The sequence below is a fragment of the Prionailurus viverrinus genome, chromosome B1, assembly GCF_022837055.1.
Source record: "Prionailurus viverrinus isolate Anna chromosome B1, UM_Priviv_1.0, whole genome shotgun sequence".
Lineage (NCBI taxonomy): Eukaryota > Metazoa > Chordata > Mammalia > Carnivora > Felidae > Prionailurus > Prionailurus viverrinus.
In genome coordinates, this window is record NC_062564.1 from 102,487,840 (window position 1) to 102,513,782 (window position 25,943).

The 25,943-nt window shown below is 33.5% G+C and overlaps 1 protein-coding gene across 10 annotated transcripts in view; it reads right to left on the bottom strand.

Annotated features, from left to right (window-relative positions):
• The window catches only part of BLTP1 (bridge-like lipid transfer protein family member 1), a 212,266-nt gene that overhangs the window by 168,900 nt on the left and 17,423 nt on the right, over window positions 1-25,943 (bottom strand). For all 10 annotated transcript variants that reach the window (XM_047855118.1, XM_047855120.1, XM_047855121.1 and 7 more), the window contains 8 exons: window positions 25,738-25,854; window positions 24,627-24,705; window positions 22,944-23,008; window positions 8,287-8,473; window positions 5,171-5,252; window positions 4,603-4,796; window positions 2,351-2,430; window positions 360-510 (listed from right to left, as the gene is read on the bottom strand). In XM_047855118.1, coding sequence (XP_047711074.1) covers window positions 360-510; window positions 2,351-2,430; window positions 4,603-4,796; window positions 5,171-5,252; window positions 8,287-8,473; window positions 22,944-23,008; window positions 24,627-24,705; window positions 25,738-25,854 — 955 coding nt within the window. The remainder of the gene's footprint in view (window positions 1-359; window positions 511-2,350; window positions 2,431-4,602; window positions 4,797-5,170; window positions 5,253-8,286; window positions 8,474-22,943; window positions 23,009-24,626; window positions 24,706-25,737; window positions 25,855-25,943) is intronic.

Genomic DNA, 25,943 nt, shown 5'->3' on the forward strand with positions numbered 1-25,943 from the left:
TTCCGTTTCTTTTTCCTCACTAAAACTAAATGATAGATGTCTTTTATCTCTGAATCTCCACAGCCCCAACAACTCCAGGCATATTCATTGATTATACACAAAAGACAAAACATAGGAATCAATAAATATGCTCTTCATTCACCATTTTTCTAATGAATTAGCCCCTCCTTTAGAATGAATTTGCTTATGCCAATTTCTCTACAAACAAGTTATAATTTGAATTAAAATGTTTAGTGATACCATACCTTACCCTGCCATAATAAAATATCTTATAAAAATATTAAGCTACTTTTTATAAAAATTATAGTGTTGTCTTAATACACTTAAAGACTGACTATAAATATAATTTACTCAAGTACCTCTGCCTATCGGCCCATGGCCCATAGTTGAAATCTGTTCCTTTACCACAAACTATATCCAATCCCCAACATGGAGGCAAATCTTGTAATTTGCAATCCTCACTGCTCATTTCTCCTTCAGTATTTTCTTCCGTTTCTTCTGGAACAAGTCCTGTATTGCAGAATACACAATATAGAGGCAATTACTTAAAATTACTGTTAAAAGATTCCCTAGATCAAGAGTTCTAAAAATTTTTTGATCTCAGTAATTCTTTACAGTCATAAAATTACTGAAGATGCAAAGTGGGGTTTTTTGGTGTTATCTCTATCAAAATTTACTGCATTCAAAATTGAAATTGAGCAATTTTTATAAACTTTACTTTTAAAGTAACAAAGAACTCACTACATGTTGACATGTTTAATAAAACTAAACTAACTACATGTTGAAATAATGAAATGCTTAATAAAATTTAATGAGAATATGAAAAATTTTTTTAAATGAAATTTTAATTCCATTTTTAATGAAAATACTTTTTAATGAAAAATAACCATATTTTCAAAAACAAATTAATTTGGTAATAAGTGTTGGCATTGTTTTTATTTTGGCAAATCTCTTTAATGTCCAGCTTAATAGAAAATAAGTGAATTCACATAGCTGCTTCTGTATTTAATCTGTTGTTCAAGTATATAAAGAAAACCTAGCCTCAAACAAATAGGTATTTTAACAGCTTTTGCAGATAATTTTGGGTATGCTTCTCTGACACTACACCAAAACTCAGCATGTGGTAGTTTCTTACAAGTTAGCTGCAATGTGGAATCTGAAACCCTATCACTGCATTTTTTGTACCCTGATACATTAAAATTTACTTATCTCTCTTATACTTTGAATAGATCTTTTAACCATGGCATGACTTTGTAATATCATGCATTTGGAAAATACTGGTTCACAGAGATATATGTTTCCCAAATATTGACAAACTTCATTATTAAACATTTTAAAAATCAATTTGTTAATATCACTGTTGGTTTCATCAGAAAAATCCTCCCACTCACACTGGCAGCCCCAAATTTTCTAAAATTCTAATTTTTATATGAAAACTCAAAATCATAGTTTGTCCCTAGCTGCTCCTTCAAGTGAAACCAGTGCTCCATGAAAAGAGCAAATAGTGTGGGTAGAACTCAACTATCCAAGTGCTTTTCCTCCAAACATCAGTATACTTTGGTATACTGTGCATTTGCATTATATGTACTTGCCATTTTATCACACCAAATATTGAAAAGATTACTCAAGGGTCAAGATTTGATAAAAATAATTATTACTGCTTAATCAAAGACATTTTAAAGTGATACTGGGATTTGTTGTTCTACTATAAATGTGTGGCAGTGAAAAAGACAGTGATTAACAGTATATGCTAAAGTACCATCAGCTTACCCATTATTGCTTTTGTACCAACAGTGTCAATATGGTGAAAAAGGCAAATAACATTCTAGTTTCATTTTGAAAATACCCTGACCTCACAAATCCCATGAAAGGCATAAAAAGGCCAGAAGTAGGTAAAAACAGGTAAAAATCTAATGTTTAGCTACTTTTATAAAACTCAAACCACCTGTGAAGTACTCTAACCAGCTAGATTTCAATCCTTAAACTTCAAGCCTCAAATCTAATATACTATGATTTTTTTTCTTAAGCAGTGTAAACTACCTTAGCTGTCACCACATTCTCTAAAGGTTTTCACCCAAGGTCATTTACATTCACAATTTTTGAGGTATACTTGTAAAACCAGAATTGAACCAAAGATTCCTAGATTGTTCTCCTTTGGTCTGAAATAAATATTCAATTTTTGACAAATGACACAGACGTTCTTTAGGTAAGCATTCTTACATCCACATTTACCATTTATTGATATTTATTTTATCGTAACTAAGGAGACTTAAGACATCATTATTAAATATCAATATTTCATAGAAGAAAGAGAATTGTAGCTACGAAACACACTTTAGAAGAGTAATACCTGGTTCATCCATGTAGTAGTAGATGTCAACATCATTTGACTGCATCACCACAAAACCTTCTCCCATTAATCTTGGTGGCCTAGAAGAAGGAGGGGAGAAGGCAAACTAAGTACATCTCCAGAATATAAAATGTTCAGTATTCTAATTATGGTAGTAATAGGAGAAAACAGAGAGAGAAAAAAATCTAAAAAGTAATCAACTGTAGCATCTTGAAAAGGGTAAACATCTTTCACATGGACAACTAAGTATTCCATAGCTAGACTAAAGAATATTCCATGTTAGACTAAGTAATAAAGTGGTACTGAAAAATTTTTAGTCAATATATTAGTTTCAGAAAGAAAAAAAATTTGTTTTATATTTTTTAAGTTTTAAACGAGAGAAATCAATTTAAACAAAGTTTAATTAAATACAATAGAAGAACAAGAATCAGAATAATTATATTCTGCATTTGCAATAAAAATTTACAATTAAACTTAAAATTCAACCATTTTATATTAATACCTTACAACTGAATAAGAAATATTTTATATATTTGTAAAATAAACTTTAATCTTTCAGAAATATTAAATTAAAAAATGTTGTCATTTTTATTTTTAACAACTTTATATTATCTATTTCCAAGAATATTTAGTTGATCAACTTGAAAACATTCTGGAATGAATGTCTCTCTACAATCACTTTCTCACAAACTACTAATTTTTATTTGCTTTGATTCAGCAATCCTTCTCTTTGTCATCCATACACCACCATATCTTCCTTCCATAGCAAAATTAACTTCTCAGTCATCAGATAATATACACAAATTCAGCAATATTCTTCTAAGTATGTATTAAATGGGGCACCTGGGTAGCTCATCAGTTAAGGTCTGACTCTTGATTTCGGCTCTGGTCATGATCTCTCAGTTTGTGGTGGTTTGTGGGATACAGCCCCGTGTCAGGCTCCATGCTGACAGTGCAGAGCCTATTGGGATTCTCTCTCTCCCTCTCTTTCTGCTCCTCCCCCACTCATGTGCAGACTCACTCTCTCTCAAAATAAACTTTAAGAATATGTATTAAATGACAAAAGTTAATGTTTAATATCATCATTTAATCTCCACACTTACTTCTGAAGAGTGAAAACTACAATTTTAAATCTTTTTACAAAAATTAATAGCAAAACTTCTTTTATCTTACTCTTGTAATCTTCACAAAATTCCGATTTATTCAATATTATAATTTTTACCTATAAATATAGAAATGTGTACACAGCCCACATTCTATAAGATGTTTAGCAAAATCTGTGATTATGAAGAGTGAGAAGAGCTAAACACAAAGCCTCCCTGGTACTAAAGTAAGGAAAACCTCTCCAGCATTCTACCCAATCCCCAGAAAATCTAATAGCAAGCTAGCCAAAAGTTAGAACTAAGAAGGAATAATCATGCTTCTTATAACTTCATAAACTTTATATTGCCTACACACAAAGATAAAAGCTGTGACGTAGTAGAAACCCATTATATACACATATAAATTACACAAATGCAACCACGGAGTCTCCATCACAAAAAAGAACAGAGATTGATAATGACATAAAGACATGAGAGCTCTTATCCCCCCATGAGCCTGTGGCCTGGAGTCAGATGAGAGTAATGTGTCTGCTGTTTCTTCAGAGTTCCATTCCAATCATATGAAAGCATCCCACCACAATGAGGGTGAGTCTAGCATGCATCCTTCACACAATGTGTCTAGTGGGTATCATTCATACAATGTGAAGCAACTACTTCATGAAGACAAAACAAATATGAAAAGCTAGACAGAAAACTGACCAGAACTTACCTGTTAAGTGAGTTCTAAAACTGTCAGTTTTCCAAGAGTAATTTGGATTCAATTTTCAACTTTTCATTAACTCAAAATAGTACTCCACTATACTGCATTGGTTGAATATACTATTAATTCATCCCTTCTGGAAATACAAATATACCTGTAATGTATATTTTCTAACATACAAACATGTAGGCGTAATTGCCCAAAATAAGTTTCCCAAATACAGTGAGAAGGAGAAAGGTACCATTATAGGTATTATCTTTTACCAAAATATTTAAAATTAGAGTTCATCCATGAAGAGTATATCCATTCATCTTATAAAGTAAAATTACACTGCTGATTTAACAGAGAATATACCTAATTATTGCCCAATTTGTACCAAAAAACTTAAAAGGATGCTAAAGATTCTGATATCTACATTGGATATAAATAAGTTTTTATAACTTTCTTACTCATCATTTTGAAGACCAACATATCTTGGACTGGGAACAAGCATGACTCGAACATTTTCAAGCTTTCCTTTCACAATATGCATAAATTGGTCAAGATGACTGGAAGGTGGTTTTGTAGTATAAGTTAAGAAAGCATCATCAAAGTTGATACATAGAGTTTGAGGTTGGTAATGATTTCCAAAGGCCAAACGTCCCTAAAAAGTAGACAAGAGATATTATGACATAATATACAGGCCATATTTTTTCCTTCATTGACCTAATAACAGACATTTCAAACAAGAACTAAAAGATTCCACCTTAGCACTATATACTATTCACACTACCCCACTGATCAATTTAGACTAGTGTTTAAAGAAATTTAAGTACTTTTGAATAAATAGCCCTAACAACCTAATAAATTTGTGCTATGATAGTATTAGTGTTAAAATAATTCTTTCACACTTTAAGAACTTTGGAACCAAAACAACTCTAAAAATTACTTTATTTTCTTAAGTGAAAATTTTTTTTGCAAAAATAAGAGGCTCTGTTATTAACCCACCAAACATTCATTGCAGCAGAATTTACTTACTGTGCTCACATTGACTTTTATAACTGGAATGAGTGATCTCCATGAAGATGTGGGGTCTTGAGATTCTGTTTTCACTTTAACTCTGAGGAAAAAAAATAAATTGACACACATAAGAAAAACTTAAATAGCCAAGAATACACTTGGCTTCTTCACAATACACATTAATACCAGCTGTAACATTCCAAATACATCTAACGACTACTCCAGTAAACAAAATAATGACAGCATCTAACAATACTAATATCTTTAAATAGCTCTTGGAATGCACTCTATGATATACCAAGTTTTTTTTGATAATTTAAGTTGCCTTAAAAAATAATAATTCAGGTTGTCTTATGTCATGTTGTAATACAATGAGTATAATGATTAATGTAATGAGAGCATATCATAATTTATACTTCTGTCATTAAAACTTGTCACTCTAAAAACAGTTTTGTTATTATACCTCGCTATTATACCCTCCCATGCTCGTGCTCTCTTTCTCTCAAAAATAAATAAACATCAAATAATAAATTAATTAATTAATTAATTAATTTAATTTAATTAAATGAAAATGATAGGCCAAGAATAAGGAAAAGAAAGTGGCCGCTCACAAAGTACAAAAAGTTTAAGATACCAAATTTCACAACAAATCACTAAAGATTTCAGATGAGAACTCAAGGCATATCTCTTCAATAACCCAGTAACTCCTAAATCACACTTCTGAAGCCATCTCCACTAAGGTAGTCCTCAGTACCTAAAACTAAATTTGAAACGGACCCCACTACCTTCCCCTCTAACTTCTTTCTCTAAGGTTCCCTGAGTATGACCACTGATTAAATTATAAGCTGGATTCATTACTGACTCCTCCTTCTTACTCATTCTGCACATCTAATCTATCACTGTCTAACACATTCATTTACTTAAGTATATATGGAATCCATCCACCTTTCTCCCTTCTTGTTAACAACCCAATTGATGATAATCTTTTCCCTGAATTGTCACATCTTTCTTCCTTCTCAAAATGTATAACTTTTATTTCATTTTCTTATTGCAATAGGTAGTACTTGGGAGTGGAAAAGAGTGGTGAGAGGGAACATCCTTGCTTTGTACCTGATGTTAGTGGGAAAGTTTCTAGTTTCTCACCATTAAGTCTATTGTTGACTGTAGGGTTTCTGTAGATATTCTTTATCAAGTCAAAGAAGTTCTCTATTCCTAGTTTACAGTGAGATTTTAATCATGAATGGGGGCTGGATTTTGTAACATACTTCTTCTGCATCTATTGATATGATCATTTGATTTTTCATTTTTAGCCTGTTGATTTTTGAATGCTGAGATAGCCTTGCATACGTAATAGTTTTTTAAGTAGATGAGGGCATTTATTCTCAATTATATATTTAATGGATATTCTGTCCCAGGCACTGAGCTGAGACTGGGGATATTGAGAATATGACAACTGTTCTATTTTGAGGGAATTTGTAGCCTAGAATAGGAGTAAGAATAGGTAAGAGGCAATTTTAGTGCAAGAAGTGTTACCATAGGGAACAACAGAATTCGGTGGGCACACAAAGAAGGGTCAGAGGCAACTGGGACATGAAGGGTGAATGAGTTAGGCAAAGAATATCAAGAGTCTTCCATAGAGAAGAAACATATGCAACACAGAAGTTGTTTACTGAGGCTGGAGTAGATTGAGGTAGGAAAGGAAGAAATAAGACTTTCTATGTTTGCAGATAACACAATCTGACACAATCTGTATAGACTATCTGAAAGAACTGACAAAAAGACTCCTGGAAACAATAAGCAATTAATAGCAATGTTGTGGAATTCAAAGTTAATATTATACAAAAGTCCATCACTTTCCTATATACCAGCAATGAACAAGTGAAATTTGATATTTAAAAAAAATTTTTTTAATGTTTATTTTTGAAAGAGAGAGAGAGAAACAGAGCATGAGTGTGGGAGGGGTAGAGAGAGGGAGACACAGAATCCAAAGCAGGCTCCGGGCTCTGAGCTGTCAGCACAGAGACCGATGTGGAGCTCGAACTCACAAGCTGTGAGATCATGACCTGAGCCAAAGTCAGCTGCCCAACCGACTGAGCCACCCAGGAGCCCCTGAAATTTGATATTTAAAACACAATACCATTTGCACTAGCACCCACAAAATGAAATACTTACATATAAATTTAACAATATATAGAGAAGATGTACATAAGGAAAACTATAAAACTCTGACGAAAGATATCAAAGAATCAAATAAATGGAGTGATATCCCATGTTAATCGATAGGAAGACTCAATATGATCAGGATGTTAGTCCTTCCCAACTTGATCTACAGATTCAATACAATCCCAACCGAAATCCCAGAAAGTTGCTTTATGGATATTAACAAATTGATCCTAAAGTTTACATAGAGAAGCAAAAGACCCAGAATAGCCAACACACCATTGAAGGAAAACAACAAAGTTGGAGGACTGACACTACCTGACTTCAAGACTTCGCTTAAAACTACAGTGATCAATGCCAACCTAATTTCCTAAGAAAAGAAGGATATCTGGGCTTATATTTTAGACCACTTCTCAAAGCTCTGTTAAGGTATAATTTGTATAAATGACATGCAAAAAAATGCACTTATCTAACAATTAACAAAGTTAACAATTTGGTAAACTTTGACACGTATATAAAGTAATGAAACAATAAAAAAAAAAAAAAAAGAAACTACAGCAATCAAGACAGTGTTGTACTGGTGAAAAAATAGACACATAGGTCAATGTAACAGCTTAGAAAGCCCAGAAACAGATGAAACAAAATCATATATTTGTATATGCACCTTAAATGTATATACATGTGTATATATTCATGTGCATGCATTCAAAAGGAAAAAAAACCAAATGGATAACAACAGTCATCAATGTGGAGAAAAATAGCACTAGTAAAGCAGAAAAGGACTGCTTTTTATATTATATAATTCTGTAATATTCGAACTTATAAAAGAATTGTAGAATTATTTGTAAATACAAGTCTTAGTCAAACTACAAAAAAAGATTAGGCTATGTTTAGGTGAGTAGCATCAGTGATATTCTAGTAAAAGCAAATGATTAAATGTTGGAGATCAATAAAATTCAAGTGTGACAATGAACCTTTCAATTTTAGACTGGGCTCTTGTTCTTCCATTTTCCCGTGATTTATCATCCTCTTTCTTGGGTGGAATTATTGTTGGTTCCAAACCAAACAATTCTTGAAGACGTCCATAAAGATCCGAACGATTATAGACATGAAATTCAAAGTCATTGACTGTGATGTATAATCTGGTTTCTGCCTTTGGATCTAAAGATACCAATTACAAAAAAAAAGGTTTTTAGTCAACTTTTTAAAAGCTTTAGTCAAAGGTTTTATTAAAATCATTCACAGCTAAACTAACTCAATTTATTTTAAACAGAATTCTATGATAAAGAGAATCTTAAATTTTTAAAAATATATATTTAATTTATATAACACATAATTCATAAAAATATATAAACATAAAAGTTTTTAAAGTATATAAAATAACAGAAAGAGAAAGAAAAAAGCTGATGTTACTATAATATTTCAACTTAGCATTCTAAAACAACCTGAATTTCTAAATTCTGTGTAATGACAGAATTTAAAGACTTCATGCAAAGAATAATAGCAAAGTGCCATTTACAGACTAAAAGTAAAACTTTATCCTAACAATAAAATTACAGTAAAATATAAATAGTAAAATGTTCAAAGCATGATGCATTTAAACAACACATTAGTATTTAAATTTTTACCTCATAGAAACTAAGACTTTTCCCAAAAACTAGTTTATTTTTAAAAACTACACAATACTAAAACCAAGATCTTATAAACTGGAAACTTCAAATAATAATCTTCTCAAATAAAAGATATAATTACCATAAACATAAGTAACAAGAGTAATTAATAAATCCAACTACAAAAGAGATTAATGAAGCACTTGTTTTTCCTGAAGAAATAATCTAAGACAGTGCATCACAGGTCAACCAAAGATGGTCAGGAAAAAGGTACCATAGTCAGTGTTTTATTTTGTATGCTCTTCTTATGTTATACAAGGGGTTTTTAGGGTTTTGTTTGTTTTTTTGAGAGTGCTTTTCTTAACCTTTATCCATTTTTCTCCCTATCAAATTCAACTGAAGGACAATTAAATTAGATATGATCAGTTAGAAGAACTATGGAGAACTGTTATTAACTTTCATTATAGTAGCTTACACTGTGGTTTATTTTTATTTTTTCAAGTTTTTATTTAAATTCTAGTTGGTTAACATATACTGTAATACTGTTTTCAGGAGTACAATTCAGTGATTCATCACTTACATATAACACCCACTGTTCATCACAACCAGTGCCTTCCTTAATACCCATCGCTCATTTAGCCCATCCCCAGTCCACCTCCCCTCCAGCATCCCTCAGTTTGTCCTCTATAGTTAAGAGTCTCTTATGGTTTGCCGCCCTCTTTTTTTTATATGAGATATACACCTTTAGTAATGTACCAGATTTCACCAAAATTAATTTCTTCTTCAGTTAGCTAGCAAACAAAAAAGCATATGAAATGTCAAGTACCCTAAATAAATATAAATTTTATTTTAAATAAACAAATGAAAAAAAACTATTATTCATACCTCAAACTATGGAAAATGAATCAAAAACTTCCATTTTTTTTTAAATTTATTTATTTATATTCTAGTTAGTTAACATAAAGTGTGGTATTGGTTTCAGGAGCAGAACCCAGTGATTCATCACTTAAATTTAACACCCAGTGCTCATCTCAACAAGTGCCTTCCTTAATGCCCATCACCCATGTAGCCCATCCCCTGACCCACTTCCCTTCCAGCAACCCTGTTTGTTCTCTGTATTTAAGACTCTCTTATGGTTTGCCCCCTTCTCTGTTTTTACCTTATTTCTCCTTTCCTTCATCAATGTTCATCTGTTGTGTTTCTTAAATTCCACATGAGTTAATTCATATATTTGTCTTTCTCTAAGTTATTTCACTTAGCATAATACACTCTAGTTCCATCCATGTTGCTGTAAATGGCAAGATGTCCTTCTTTTTTGATCACTGAGTAGTATTCCATTGTATGTATATGTGTGTGTGTGTATGTGTGTATATATATATCTCTTCTTTATCCATTTATCAGTCAATGGACATTGGGGTGCATTATCTTTACATAATTTGGCTATTGTTCATACAGCTGCTATAAACATTGGGGTGCATGTGCCCTTCGAATCACCATTTTTGTATTCATCCTGAATGTCTAGTAGTGCAATTGCTGGGTCGTAGGGTAGCTCTATTTTTAATTTTTTCAGGAATCTCCATACTGTTTTCCAGAGTGGCTGCACCAGTATCAAAGGGTTCCCCTTTCTCTACCCTTGCCAACATCTGTTGTTTCCCGTGTTGTTAGTTTTAGCCATTCTGACAGGTGTGAGGTGGTATCTCATTACGGTTCTGATTTGTATTTCTCTGATGACGAGTGATGTTGAGCATCTTTTCACATGTCTGTTAGTCATATGGATTCTTCTTTGGATAAATGTCTATTCATGTCTTCTGCCCATTTCTTCATTGGGCTATTTGTTTTTTGGGTGTTGAGTTTGATAAGGTCTTTATAGATTTTGGATACTAACCTTTTATCCAATATGTTGTTTGCAAGTATCTTCCCCCATTCTGTAAGCTGTCTTTCAGTTTTACTGATTGTTTCCTTTGCTGTGCAGAAGCTTTTTATCTTCATGCGATCCCAATAGTTCATTTTTGCTTTTATTACCCTTGCATCCAGAGACATAACTAGCAAGAAGTTACTGCAGCCGAGGTCAGAGAGGTTCTTGCCTGTTTTCTCCTCTAGGATTTTGATAGCTTCCTGTCTCACATTTAGGTCTTTCAGCCATTTTAAGTTTATTTTTGTGTATGGTGTAAGAAAGTGGTCCAGGTTCATTCTTGTACTTGTCGCTGTCTAGTTTTCCCAGCACCATTTGCTGAAGAAACTATCTTTTTTCCATTGGATACACTTTCCTGCTTTGTCAAAGATTAGTTGGCCATACATTTGTGGGGTCCATTTCTGGATTCTCTACTCTGTTCTATTAATCTATGTATCTGATTTTGTGCCAGTACTATACTGTCTTGATGATTACAGCTTTGTAATATAGCTTAAAGTCTGGAATTATGATGTTTCCTGCTTTGGTTTTCTTTTTAAAAACATTACTTTGGCTACTCAGGGTCTGTTCTGGTTCTGGTAAATTTTAGGATTGTGTGTTCAGCTCTGTGAAGAATGCTGGTGTTATACTGATAGGGATTGCACTGAATGTATAGATTGCTTTGGGTAGTATTGGCATTTTAACAATATTTGTTCTTTCAATCCATGAGCACAGAGTGTTTTTTCATTTCTTTGTGTCTTCTTCAATTTCTTTCATAAGCTCTCTAAAGTTTTCAGCACACAGATCTTTTATCTCTTTGGTTAGGTTTATTCCTAGGTATTTTATAGTTTTTGGTGCAATTATAAAGGGATCCATTCCTTGATTTCTCTTTCTGCTGCTACACTATTGGTGTATAGAAATGTAACCAATTTCTGTACATTGATTTTATATTCTGTGACTTTGCTGTATTCATTTTTAAGTTCTAGCAGTTTTCTGGTGGAGTCTTTTGGGTTTTCCATGTAGAGTATCATGTCATCTGTCAAGAGTGAATGTTTAACTTCTTCTTTGCCAATTTTTATGCTTTTATATCTTTCTGTTGTCTGATTGTTGAGGCTAGGACTTCCAACACTATGTTAAACAACAGTGGTGAGAATGGACATCCCTGTCTTGTTCCTGATCTCAGGGGAAAAGCTCTCAGTTTTTCCCCATTGAGGATGATATTAGCTGTGGGCCTTTTATATATGGCTTTTATGATGTTATGGTATGTTCCTTCTATACCTACTTTCTTGAGGGTTTTTATCAAGAAAGGATATGGTATTTTGTCAAATACTTTTTCTGCATCTATTGCAAGGATCATATGATTCTTTTCCTTTCTTTTATTAATATGATGTATCACACTGACTGATTTGCAAATAGTGAACCAGCCCTGCAGCCCAGGAATGAATCCCAATTGATCATGGTGAATAATTCTTTTAATGTTGAATTTGATTTACTAGTATCTTGTTAAGATTTTTTGCATCTGGGTACATCAGGGATACTGGCCTGGGATCCTTTCCTGCTTTTGGAATCAAGATACTACTTGCCTCATAGAATGAGTCTGGAAGTTTTTCTTCCATTTCTATTTTTTGAAATAGTTTGAGAAGAATTGGTATTAACAACATTCATTTTTTACAGAGTTAATACTTTTAGTTCTATTCCAATCTAGATTTTTTCTTCATTATTTCCTAAGATAATTGAGGGGGGAAAAAGTTAAACCTAATCCTTAAAAAAAAAAAAAACAATGTTTAGAAGCTGTAGCTTTTCTGGTATTTTTAAAATAGCTCTTGACCTACGTTCCCTCCTATTTCTTCAGATTTATCACAGGATTAAAAACTAAGGCAACTCCCTAAACTATTACGGTCAAGTGTTTTGCCCCTTCTTCTTGCTGTAGGTCAAATTCTTAAAATAAAATAAAAAGAACAGGAAACACTGGATTTTAATACATTTGAAGTATTCTAAGACTTGATAGTAATAAACATCATTATCCATTTTTAAGTAAGTCATCAAACACTACCACTCATAAGGTTTAAACCTTTCCTTAGTAGTTATCCACAACCTCTTCCCAAAATGCCAGGGTCAAATATCCAGAAAAGTACTCAAATATCTCCAATTTGATAAGTTGACAGGTGACAGGTATCTCACACTTGGTATATCCAACCAAACATCTGATTTTCTCACCTGAACTTACTCGACAGTATTCCTCATCTTATCAATATGTCAATCTTTTCAATTGCTCGAGCCAAAAAAAAACGCTCACTTTCTTTCATGTCCAGATAGTATCAGCAAATTCTGTCAGACTTCCTTTCAACATCCATCTAAAATCCAACCACTTCTCACCACTCTGGCCCAAGTTACCATCAACTTGCACCTGTTTTAATACAAAAGCCTCATAACTAGTCTCCCTGCTTTTGCCCTTATTCCCCTTATGCCAATGCCTTACACATTGGCCACATCTTACAAAAACCTAACTGAAGTCATGTCACTCTTCCGTTTCCTCACTTTCTGATGGCTTCCCTTCCCACTTATATTAATATCAAAGTCCTTTGAGTGACCTATAAAACCCATTCTCTTTGGAGTGCCTGGGTGGCTCAGTCGGGTAAGCATCCAACTTTGGCTCAGGTCATGATCTCACAGTTCATGAGTTCAAGCCCGTGAGGTTCTATGCTGATAGCACAGAGCATGGAGACTGCTTTGAGTTCTGTGTCTCCCGCTCTGTCTGCCCCTCCCCTGCTCACTCATTCTTTCTCTCTCTCAAAAATGAATAAACATTTTAAAAAAACAAAAACAAAAAAACCGTTCTCTTCTCTCCTAATCTTCCCTTCAAATAAACTGGTCTCCATTTTGGTAATTAAATAGGAACAGAACAACCAGGAAATGTTCTTCCCCCAGATATTTACAACTCATTTCCTTACTTGTTTCATGTTTCTGTTTAACTACTCCCAATCAATGAAGCATTCCCTGATTTCCCTATGTAAAACAGTGCCCTCCCTGCAAACCAGAACTCCTATTTTACTGAATCTGTTTTTATTTTCCTCAATGCCATATTTTCCTCACCCATTCCTCAATGCTATATATATTTACTTGCTAATTACCTGAATCCCTCCTAACTTGAATGAAGAAAGCTCTGTAAGAGAAGGGACTTGTTTTATTCACTGTTATATCCCCGGTACCTATGACAATTCTCAGCACATAAAAGGATTCATTTGTATGAAATAACAGAGCATCTTACTACAAATCATACTCCTAAGTAAAACAAAAATATCCACAAATACATCTTAGAGTTTTTGAAAACCCCACATGTAGAAGCATAATAACTACAATATGGGATATTCTTCTAGTCCCACAGTGATATATATAAGTAGGAATTAATTATTATACAATTCTTCAAGGTCATAAATTACTCAATCAAAATTTACCTCAAAACTCATTTAGATCATTTGTTTTCAAATTTACTTACAGAATAGTTTATCATGATTCCTGAATATAAATGCCCTGATTAGGACCACGCTATAAAAGCCACTGGATGAGCTGCAGAAGCAGCAATGGGGAAATTAAGAGTCTGGAGTAGCTCCTAATTGGATCAGCGGTGATGAATAAACAAAGTGACCGTATAAAAATGGAAACAGGATTCCTCTCATTCATAACTAACTTTCTGGATATGTACAAGCAATTCTCTTCCTTCAATATAACTGACATGATATGAATGTGACTACATTAACTTAATAAGGACACCAAGGCACAAAGCTAGAGAAGATATTAGTCTCTGAGGGTATTCTGACAACACTGACAAACACTAAACATTTGATATTAAAATACTGGAAGAGCCCCTCAACAATACCTATCCTCTGTACCCAACTTTTTTTGTATTAATTATTATTTATTGTAACTTCCCCCCACTAGAATGTAAACTCCACTAGAGAAGCATTTTTCCTATTGTGTTCACTATTACATCCCTGGTGCCTAAAATAATGTCTGATACATAAGAGGTGCTCAATAAATTAGTTAAATCATTAAATAGACATAATGGGTTTTTAAACTTTCAATTTATAGTGAATTCTTTTTTTAAATAATCTTCCATTTCATCATGTAATACAATGTTCATAATAATAAAAGCAGCTCACCTCTATTGAAGACATGCTCTGTCCCAGCCACTGTTCTAGGCACTCTACTCACCCAATCTCATTTAATCCTCACAGCAACCCTGGTAGTCAGAGCCCAAGACTGCAAGACTAGAAAGTAGTAGAAGAACCCGAGATTCTAAATACTGGGTCTTCATCACAAAATAAAATTACTTATCAATTATATTAATAAATGTAATGATGGTTTCAAAAAAATGTTATTAATCCCTGAAAACAAAAATGTGTCAAGAATCCAGTTATTTCTTTGTAATTTTATGAAAAATTGATCAACAGTCAAACCTTAAATGCAGTATTTAAAACGGTTAAATTCTGGTAACACTAGATCTCTGAATGATATTTATCTCTCCTGGGAATCTTAAAAGCAGATTTTAAGTTTCATTTATTCTGATGACGCTGAAAGTCAAAGCAAAAAATGTAATTTATATATAATTTCAGAAAGGTATAACCAGTTGACTTTTTAAACCTCATCTCTATATTAACATTGCTCTATCCTTGAAGGCAGAGATCTTTTTCTCACACTCCTTATCATCTAATATTTACATAGTGGACTCCCTGAAAGTATATGTTAATAAAATACTCAATTAGATAGATGTAAACTATAAATATAAAAGGCTCTTCATTTAATAAGCAGTTAATTTATGGAGAAAAGGGGTAAATGAATGTTGGGAAACTGCTTAAGTCTCCTGAGCAATTGAGTCTTCTTGTTTTCCAAAGGGAAATTAGGAAAAAGGCACTTATTTAATTATGTAATTGGGACACATGCTATTTGTAGTAAAAAGCTATAGTGTGAAGTGCTGCCAAGGCCTTGTAATACTTTGAATCAATACTTAGTACAAAGATAAAATAGTCTACTGGCCTTTTAAAAATTGTTCAGGGGTTTCTATTTCCTTTATTTAACAAACAAATAAGATTTAGATGCTACAAATTTAGAATACTCGAGTGTATTAAGCTAAAACTTCTAAGTGACACAATGACAGAAAGGGACATACTTTACCGTCATCCTTTCACTTCTTAGCAATGTAAGAACTTCTCTGGATAAGAAAGATATATCCCTCATTATTCAGATCGGTATTGATTTAAACACTGTATCATCACATATCAAGAAGCAATGGATCCTGCTTATTTTCCAAAAGCATGGCTTGAAATCAACTATCCTAAAAACCAAAATAAAGGTTTTTGATGGATATCCTCATCAATTGGTCTTTGGCCAACAACCAAATCACTAATTTCATGACCTAGGAAATATTTTACAACAAAAGCTATGGTAAACAAATCAGATCTGCTTTTCCTTTTTTAAAAAAAAAAGATTAAACTGAACAACTGACAACTTTAAATCTGCTCCTGGATTAAATTATCCCAGCCAAGCTCAATGACACAGAATTTCTATACTTGAACACTCCTCTTTTCTCCTAATAAAACAGTTCTAAAACTTCCTCATGAAAATCTTAGCCTTACCCACAGACAGACCTTAGCCTATCTCCTTGGAAGGCTAGTGGCAATTATCTATTCAGGTACACACTCCAATTAGACTTTCAAATTTTTCACCAAGAAATGTCAACTATCTCTACTTCCTGCTTGCTTAACTGTCAAAGTACATGGATCTGCCTTTAACCAGTAGGAAATAATATCTAGAATTAAGGTCTCATTAGTGAACATAATCCACCATTTTAATAAATTCCATAATACTGCCCAACTTTTTATCAAAAGCTTAGTTTGCAATCTATTCAATCCTCTACATACTATATTCTAAATTCTATCTCTGAATCATGCTAGATTAATAACGTACCTAGACCAAACCGCTTATTCCTACGTTGCTATTTGGCATTGTGTCTTAATTTTTTTTAAGTTTTATTTATTTTGAGAGAGCAAGCATGAGTGGGGAAGACGTAGAGACAGAGAGAAAGAGAGAGATAGAGAGGGAGAGAGAGAGAATCCCAAGCAGGCTCTGCACTATCAGCACAGAGCCTGATGTGGGGCTTGAACTCACAAATGCAAGATGACGATCTGAGCCAAAACCAAGAGTTGGAAGCTTAACCAACTGAGCCACCCAGGTGCCCCTTATAACTTTACTTTTGAAACGTGTGACTATGAGCATCTTGAGAATATCATCCTCTGTAACAGAGAATTTCTTTTAAAAGCACTTGGAGGAGAAACTTCTTCGACCCTCACCAAAGCTGTGCTCCTCCTGATGAACAACACATAGATTTAAATGTTAAAATGTAGAGCAATCACTATCCAAATAACACCAGCATTCTTTACAGAGCTAGAACAAACAATCCTAAGATTTGTATAGAACCAGAAAAGACCTCAAATAGCCACAGCAATTTTCAAAAACAAAATCAAACCTGGAGGCATCACAATCCCGGACTTCAAGATGTATTACAAAGCTGTAATCAACACGATAGTATGGTACTGGCACATAAACAGACACTCAGATCAATGGAACACAATACAGAAGCCAGAAATGGACTCACAAACATATGGCCAACTAATCTTTGACAAAGCAGGAAAGAATGTCCAATGGAATAAAGACAGTCTCTTCAGCAAATGGTGCTGGGGAAACTGGACAGGAACATGCAGAAAAATGCACCTGGACCACTTTCTTGCACCATACACAAAAATATACTCAAAATGGATGGAAGATGTAAATGTACGACAGGAAGCCATCAAAATCCTAGAGGAGGAAGCAGACAAAAACCTCTTTGACCTCAGCCACAGCATCTTCTTACTCAGCATGTCTCTGTGTTGAAACAAAAGCAAAAATGAACTACTGGGACCTCATCAAAATAAAAAGCTTCTGTACAGCAAAGGAAACAATCAGCAAAACTAAAAGGCAACTGATGAAATGGGAGAAGATATTTGCAAACAACATATCAGATAAAGGGCTAGTATCCAAAATCTATAAAGAACTTACAAAACTCGACACCCAAAAAAACAAATAGTCCAGTGAAGAAATGGGCAAAAGACATGAATAGACATTTCTCCAAAGAAGACATCCAGATGGTGAACAGACACATGAAAAAATGCTCAACATCACTCATCATCAGGGAAATACAAAGAAAAACCACAATGGGATACCACCTCACACCTGTCAAAATGGCTAACATTAACAACTCACGCAGCAACAGATGTTAGTGAGGATACGGACAAGACAATCCCTTTTGCACTGCTGGTGGAAATGCAAACTGGTGTACCCACTCTGGAAAACAGTATGGAGGTTCCTCAAAAAATTAAAAATAGAACTACCCTACAACCCAGCAATTGCACTATAGGTATTTACCCAAAGGATACAGATGTGCTGTTTCGAAGGGGCACATGCACCTCAATGTTTATAGCAGCACTATCAACACTAGCCGAAGTATGAATAGTCCAAATGTCCATCGACACATGAATGGATAAAGATGTGGTATATACATACAATGGAGTCTTACTCGGCAATCAAAAAGAATGAAATCTTGCCATTTGCAACTACGTGGATGGAACTGGAGGGTATTATGCTGAGTGAAATTAGTCAGAGAAGGACAAAAATATATGACTCCACTCATATGAGGAATTTAAGATACTAAACAGATGAACATAAGGGAAGGGAAGCAAAAAGAATACAAAAACAGGGAGGGGGACAAAACATAAGAGACTCTTAAATATAGAGAATAGAGGGTTGCTGGAAGGGTTGTGGGAGGGGGGGATGGGCTAAACAGGTAAGGGGCATTAAGGAGTCTACTCCTGAAATCATTGTTGCACTGTATGCTAACTTGGATGTCAATTAAACAATAAATAAATTTACAAAGAAAGAAAGAAAGAAAGAAAGAAAGAAAGAAAGAAAGAAAGAAAGAAAATGTTAAAATATAGGAAAAACTATGAGCAAATAATTAGAATTTCAAATGTGATAACTAATAAAGTCTACCAACTTTTAACATCACTATAAGATGAGGTGTGTTATCTTTTCTATTGCAAGCACTAGCACACCAAAAATAAGAAAAAATAATTTAGATATTCTTTAATTTTTTTAATATTTATTCATTTTTGAGAAACAGAGCACAAGCGGGGGAGGGGCAGAGAGAATGGGACATAGAATCTTCAGAGACACAGAATCTGAAGCAGGCTCCAGGCTCTGAGCTGCCAGCACAGAGGCCAATATGGGGCTCGAACCCATGAACCGTGAGATCATGACCTGAGCCGAAGTTGGATGCTCAAATGACCAAGCCACCCAGGTGCCTCAATTTAGATATTCTTATATATTAAGATATAAAATATCCAAAAATTTTATTTCTATTCTTTATCAAGGACAATTACAGAGAAAACTGAGACACAGAAATATGTTAACATTAAGACAAAAAGAATCCAAGACACAAAAAACAGCATAGGAGAGCCAGTCTAGGAAGGGCTACTGTATGAGCTATTTATATTAATCTGGGATGTATTCATCAGAAGTAGTAATTACATTTTGCTATATCCTTTGAAATGAGGTAAGTTCATATCACTCCCTTTCTCAAAAATCTTAAATAGCAGAGACCCCCAGGTGTTCAATATCCTTCACAATACAGTTTCATCCCCTATTACTCCTGTATCTTATATTTACCACCAAATTGAGTTACTTTCTAATTTCTTTTTTTTTTTTTTAATTTTCTTTTTTTTGAACGTTTATTTATTTTTGGGACAGAGAGAGACAGAGCATGAACGGGGGAGGGGCAGATAGAGAGGGAGACACAGAATCGGGAACAGGCTCCAGGCTCTGAGCCATCAGCCCAGAGCCCGACGCGGGGCTCGAACTCACGGACCGCGAGATCGTGACCTGGCTGAAGTCGGACGCCCAACCGACTGCGCCACCCAGGCGCCCCAAGTTACTTTCTAATTTCTAAACACACCCCTGTTTTCCAACCTCAACACCATTGATTAAACCAGTTGTTTCGCCTGAGGTACACTCTCTTCTATTCCACCTCTGCTTGACATAATCCTACCCACTGTCATCACGCATGCTACTTAAGAGATAGGACTTTCACAACATTCTGTCTCCTAACATATGGGCATAACTTTAATCGTCATCACACCATGACCCTGCTGGGACCACATCAGGTGGGCCATACTAAAAATGATAACTTTGAGGACGGTATTTTTCCTCAACACACATTCACTGTTCCCTCTCTCCTTTAATGATAATTACTTATATGCATGTATATCTTGAAATAGATTTGAGTAACACCCAACTCCACCTTTTTAAATCCCCCCTTTCAGCTTAACACAAGGATCAGTAAAATGAATACACAATATCTGTTAAATAAGGTAAAGATTTTTATTAAAAGCTACCTCTTTTCATGAAGGACTTGGGTCAGCTACTCTTGACCACATCCATGTATTTTGATGTAAAGCAATCTACTTTAAGGACATGAAATATTTCATGACAAAATTAAGCAATTATTTTCTTCAAAAAAAAGCTATTAACAATTTAAGATAGTATTTTGCATGTCTACGAAAATTCTAAAGTGGGCAATCTCATTAGGCTTAGCTTTAAGACTTGCAGTTGCCTCTGGATACTGCAAATTATCATATTCATTCCTCTCATAAGCTGCTATCAGTGTTTATATATAAGAATTTCCAAGAACCTACTTGGGCCATATTTGACAAGCCTGTTTTATAATATAAGGAGCACTAGACTAGAAGTCAGCAGACTTCAGTTTTCATTCTGGTTTTATCAGTTATTAATCACAGGAATTTCTGTTTTTCCATTTGCAAAATGTGGATTGTTGAGAACATTAGTTGCTTCCAAATTGATAAAGGATTTTGAGAAAATCAGTTGTTCCCTAATTGTGTTCCTTAGAATCCTGGGGTAAAAAGCATGGGGTAGTGGGAGAGGTTTTTTTCAAATGGGCCTACTGAATTCATATACCTATAATTTCATTGGTTCATAAGAACATCTTTAAAACACTGAAAAAAATTGAAGTCACTCAATCTCTGCTCAAAATTATCCAACAAACAATTCTAATTTTTAGAAAACTTTTTCCAGACACGAAATCTGCCCATTATTTTTTCTAGTCATTCTATTTCATTAATTCTATAGATACCAAATTCTTATCAATTTATGCCAGTCATTTCAAGGTACATGATAGATTATGTTGAAGGGGGAAAAGCTTGTGGGAGCAAGGGAATGACAGTAAAAAAAAAAAAAAAAAAAAAGACTAAAAGTGAAGTAACAATGAATTCAAAAGTAATTTAGGCTACCTCAATCCTGTGCTAAGTTTAAAAACTTTTGGAACTTTAATTTCCCATAGAAATAAAATTATAAATAATAGCAAGGTTCCTAAAGTGAACCCACCAGAAAAAGGAAAAAATTAATTGGGAAGTTCCAAAGTTCTGTAGAACCTAACCACCATTTCAGAATTGCAATGTGGGGTGCCAGAAACACCGAATGTGCTAACAGCTAAGAAAAGGTGCAGGAGTGTCATCATCTTCTGACACTATTCTCCAAGTCCCCACCTAAAATCTTCTAAAACAGTAGTTATCAGAGTATGGTCTGCGGACATTTGCAGGGATCCCAAGATCTATTCCAGGGACCGTAAGGTCAAAACTATTTTAATAGTATTATACAAGATGTTTAACTTTTTCTCAATTACTCTCCCATGAACGGACAGTAGAGTTATTTTTAAAGGCTGTATTATACATGGTACTTCAACAGACTGAATATAAAAACAGATGAGAATCCAATTATCTATTAAGCTAGACATTAAAGTGATTTGCAAAATATAAAACAATACCACTCTTCTCATTATTTTTTGTTTTTGGGTTTTTTTTTTGTTTTTTTGTTTTTTTTGCTTTGGAAAAGTTATTTTTCATAAAGTATGTTGTTTATTTTAGTAGGTACAGGGTTTATTATATTTTTTGAGGATGGTGCCAAAAGGAACTTTATGACTTTTTTTAAATTCAAGTTAACATATAGTATAGTATTGGTTTCAGTAGAACTCAGTGATTCATCACTTACATAGAACGCCCAGCGCTCATCCCAACAAGCATCCTCCTTAATGCACATCACTCATTTAGCTCATCCCCCACCCACCACCCCTCCAGCAACCCTCAATTTGTTCTCTGTATTTAAGAGTCTCTTATGGTTTGCCTCCCTCTCTGTTTTTATCTTATTTGAAACTTCCCTTCCCCTGTGTTCATCTGTTTTGTTTCTTAATTTTTAATGAAATCAAAAATGTTTCTATAATTATCAGGTGTAATTTTGAATGCAATATGTATCTATATAAATTACAAAAATAAAAGCTCTTTGGGTTCCTCAGTAATATAGAAGAATGTACATATAGTTCCTGAGATCGAAAAGTTTAGGAACCACTATTTTAGGGAGTAAAGTCAAGGTCTACATTCCTTGAAGCTACTGGTATGGTTAACATCAAGTAGGAAGGTTAGGGGCACAGGAGCACTTATAGAGTTGTGAAATGAAGACCTAGGGAGAAAACTCTGAGATGATAAAATTTTGATGATTAAAGCAGAACCAGAAGATAGTCTAGAGCTTTCATGTCCTCTTTTCTCTTCACCCTTAGCATAGTAGATAAATGAAAATTAGTAACAGTGTAAGGCAGGAGTATGAATAAAGTCACAGAAGCTGAAAAGTAGGAAAAGTGATTTAGTAGAAGGATTAAAGAGTACTAGGAAGTCCATTTTAACCATAGTATGGGTTAGATCCACAGATGTAATAGGAGGTAAAGCTATGCATAGGGGTAAGGGTCATACTGAGGATAACCCTGAATAAATAATATGCTAAAGTAACTAAATATAACCAGGCAAGAGGAAAGCTGCTGAAAGATCTCCAGACAACTGGTGAGAAAATGAGAGTTTTTAAATGCCAAAACTTTAAAAAATATTTTTATCTATTATAAAATGTGAAATATTTCAATGTCCATAAGTAAAAACACTCATCATATAATTAAAGATTTCAAATACATAAAAACATGAAGACTCACCATGTTGCTTCTGCTTTGGATTATACATTTTCCACCACCGAAAAATTATAAATCCATCTTGAATTCTATGCAAGATAAATTACAAAATAAAAACTTCAGTAACAATTTACTTAATTCATTTAATTAGTTGTTATAAAAGGCAAGCAATTGGTAATGAATATGAAAATACAGAAAGTTCTCAATGGATCTCTGGTATACATAAATGTTTCATAATATCCCAGTTAAAAATAAGGAAAGAGAATTTGCATAGTCTAAATTACTCTATTTAGGTAACATTTAATACCATATCACATGTAACAGGAAAATGATGTGCTAACAGAAAAAGTTTTTTTCTTCTATAAATGATATTTTTTTAATGGTATAAAAACTATATAAATAAAAGGCCAAATCTTGAATGGGGAACACTAAAATGTTAATAGAAGCTTTTCAAGATACTCGTTCACCTCTACAATTATAAAGCACCTCATGCCCCAAAATGATGAACATAATTATAGACTCTCACCTTTTTACTTTTCTTTAAAAAATAATGTTAGAGTCACAAAGAAATTGTCTCTACTATTTTAAGTGAGGTGTGAGGGTTGACAAACCCTAGCACCTCTCAACTAATTCAAAACTTTCAAGTTCTATCTAAGTTAAGAAATCAAATGTTAGGAAATCACAAAAATAGAGTAAGCTTTTCTTTTAAGGCCTACAGAAGAATGTATTTAATATATTATTTATCATTTTTTATTATATTCAGATTTGTGTATCCTTCTTAAAGTAAATTTAGAGGGGCACCTAGGTGGCTCAGTTGGTTAAGCATCCAATTCTTGATTTCGGCCCAGGTCATGATCTCAGGGTCATGAGATCAAGTCCCACATTGGGCTCCATTCTGAGCATGGAGTCTGCTTAAGATTCTCTCCCTCCTTCTCCCTCTGCGCCTCCCCTGCTCTCTCTCAAAACAAAAAATAAATAAATAAAATTAGAATAGCTAACAGACACTAAACAATTCTTAAAATGTATTACCTATAATACCTTAAAAATATTATCAGCATCCCTGATCCTTGTTTTATGTAACAAATGACCACCATGAATTCTCCAAGAAAAATGGTAAGGTAATTTAATGGCTCAAGTATTCATAATAGGAATGAAATGAGATTATTCATTCCTACAAGCTGCCTTTTGATAAACTTTTTGCCAGTCTGAACCTTAGCTAATTAATCTGATAAAAATATTTTTAAACATCAATTCACCGGATATGATTTACTGAAAAAATTTTTCTTCTTTTTTTTAATTTTATTTATTTTTTTATTATATGAAATTTATTGTCAAATTAGTTTCCATACAACACCCAGTGCTCATCCCAGAAGATGCCCTCTTCAATGCCCATCACCTCCCCTCCCCCCCCCCACCCCCCATCAACCCTCAGTTTGTTTTCAGTTTTTAAGAGTCTCTTATGCTTTGGCTCTCTCTCCCACTCTAACCTCTTTTTTTTCTTTTTTTTTTCCCTTCCCCTCCCCCATGGGTTTCTGTTAAGTTTCTCAGGATCCACATAAGAATGAAAACATATGGTATCTGTCTTTCTCTGAAAAAATTATTTTTGATTTATGGTTTTATCTGAAGAAGTCATATTAAATATAATCAGAAAAAAATTTACAATATTTCAAGTTTAAGATGAGTTTTTTTGTTTTTCTTGTTTTTTACCTAATAGACATGTCTTCTGTAATATAATAGATTTCACGAACCATGACTTTTCCAGAAAGAACAGAGAAAGAGAAGGAGCCTGTTGTAGGAAAAACAACAACAACAACAGCGATTAATGGAATTGTTTTGATACAGAGTAGAGTACTTGAAGCTTAAAATAATCTTAGCATTCAATTTATTCAATAATTAAATGTTCTCTCCTGGCTCCCTCCTGATGTCCTTACAGCCTTACTAATTTTCTATCCCTCTCTCCTCAAATATAACAAAAAGTACAATAAGTACCATCACTATGAACTGAAACTGCTAAATACACATATGAAGACATTAAATAGTTGCTCTATATGAATAATTCCCTTAATTATGCACAACTATTAAATAAATCCCAAAGCAGTGATAATTCACCATCTTTCTCCATTAATTTCTTTGATTCCAGGAACCAGTCATTGTCTCAAATTAGTGGAAGATGACTTATGTTTGAGGGAAATGTTATTTATATCAACCACTAAGAAGTACTCTAAGGAAAGTTAGGATGGTTCTAGTCAGTGACCTCTCAATCCTTTTTCCCACTGGTCGAGGGCTTTCAAAAACATATTGGTTCCTGATAGACCCTTGAATCTGAAAACTTCCCACTTATAAGTAGTCATTACTAAGTTAATAATGTGGACCACAAAATGAAATGCACAAAATGATTCCAACTTATAGATTTTCTTAAGTAGAGGTTACTGAAAGAAAAAAAAATAAATAAAACGGCAAAAACTTCAGTGAGCATTAGAAACTTTCTTTGGATAGTAGTATCCTAAGAAATTTCTATTTCTATATTTTATATGTGCCTATATTTTTCCAATTATTTTAATAAGTATCTTTTACAAGCAAAAAAAAAAAAAAAATCCAAAAGTTACTATAGAAACACTTTAAGAAACAAGAATGAGATAAAGAACCTAACCAAGTGATAGTTTATCTTCTGTCATAGAGTGCTGTGTGAGAGAAATTCCAGTTAGGTTAACATTCATAAAACAAAGGTAATTTCTGATGATCACTTATAAAATATAAATTTATAATATAAATCTCAAGGTTATGCAGAAGAAAAAAATTCAGTGTTACTCAAACTTACCAATATGGATATACCCATGTTTGTATAATCTATTAAGAACCAATGTTAAAATAAGACCAACATTTCGAGAATTGTAATACGTGAGATAAATAATCCATCCACAGGACAAAATGGTAGCTGTTGGGAGAAAAAAATGCAAAAGAATCTCACTATAAGTTTCCTTTACAATCACTTTAATATCTTAATAAAAACTTGTTAGTAAAAGA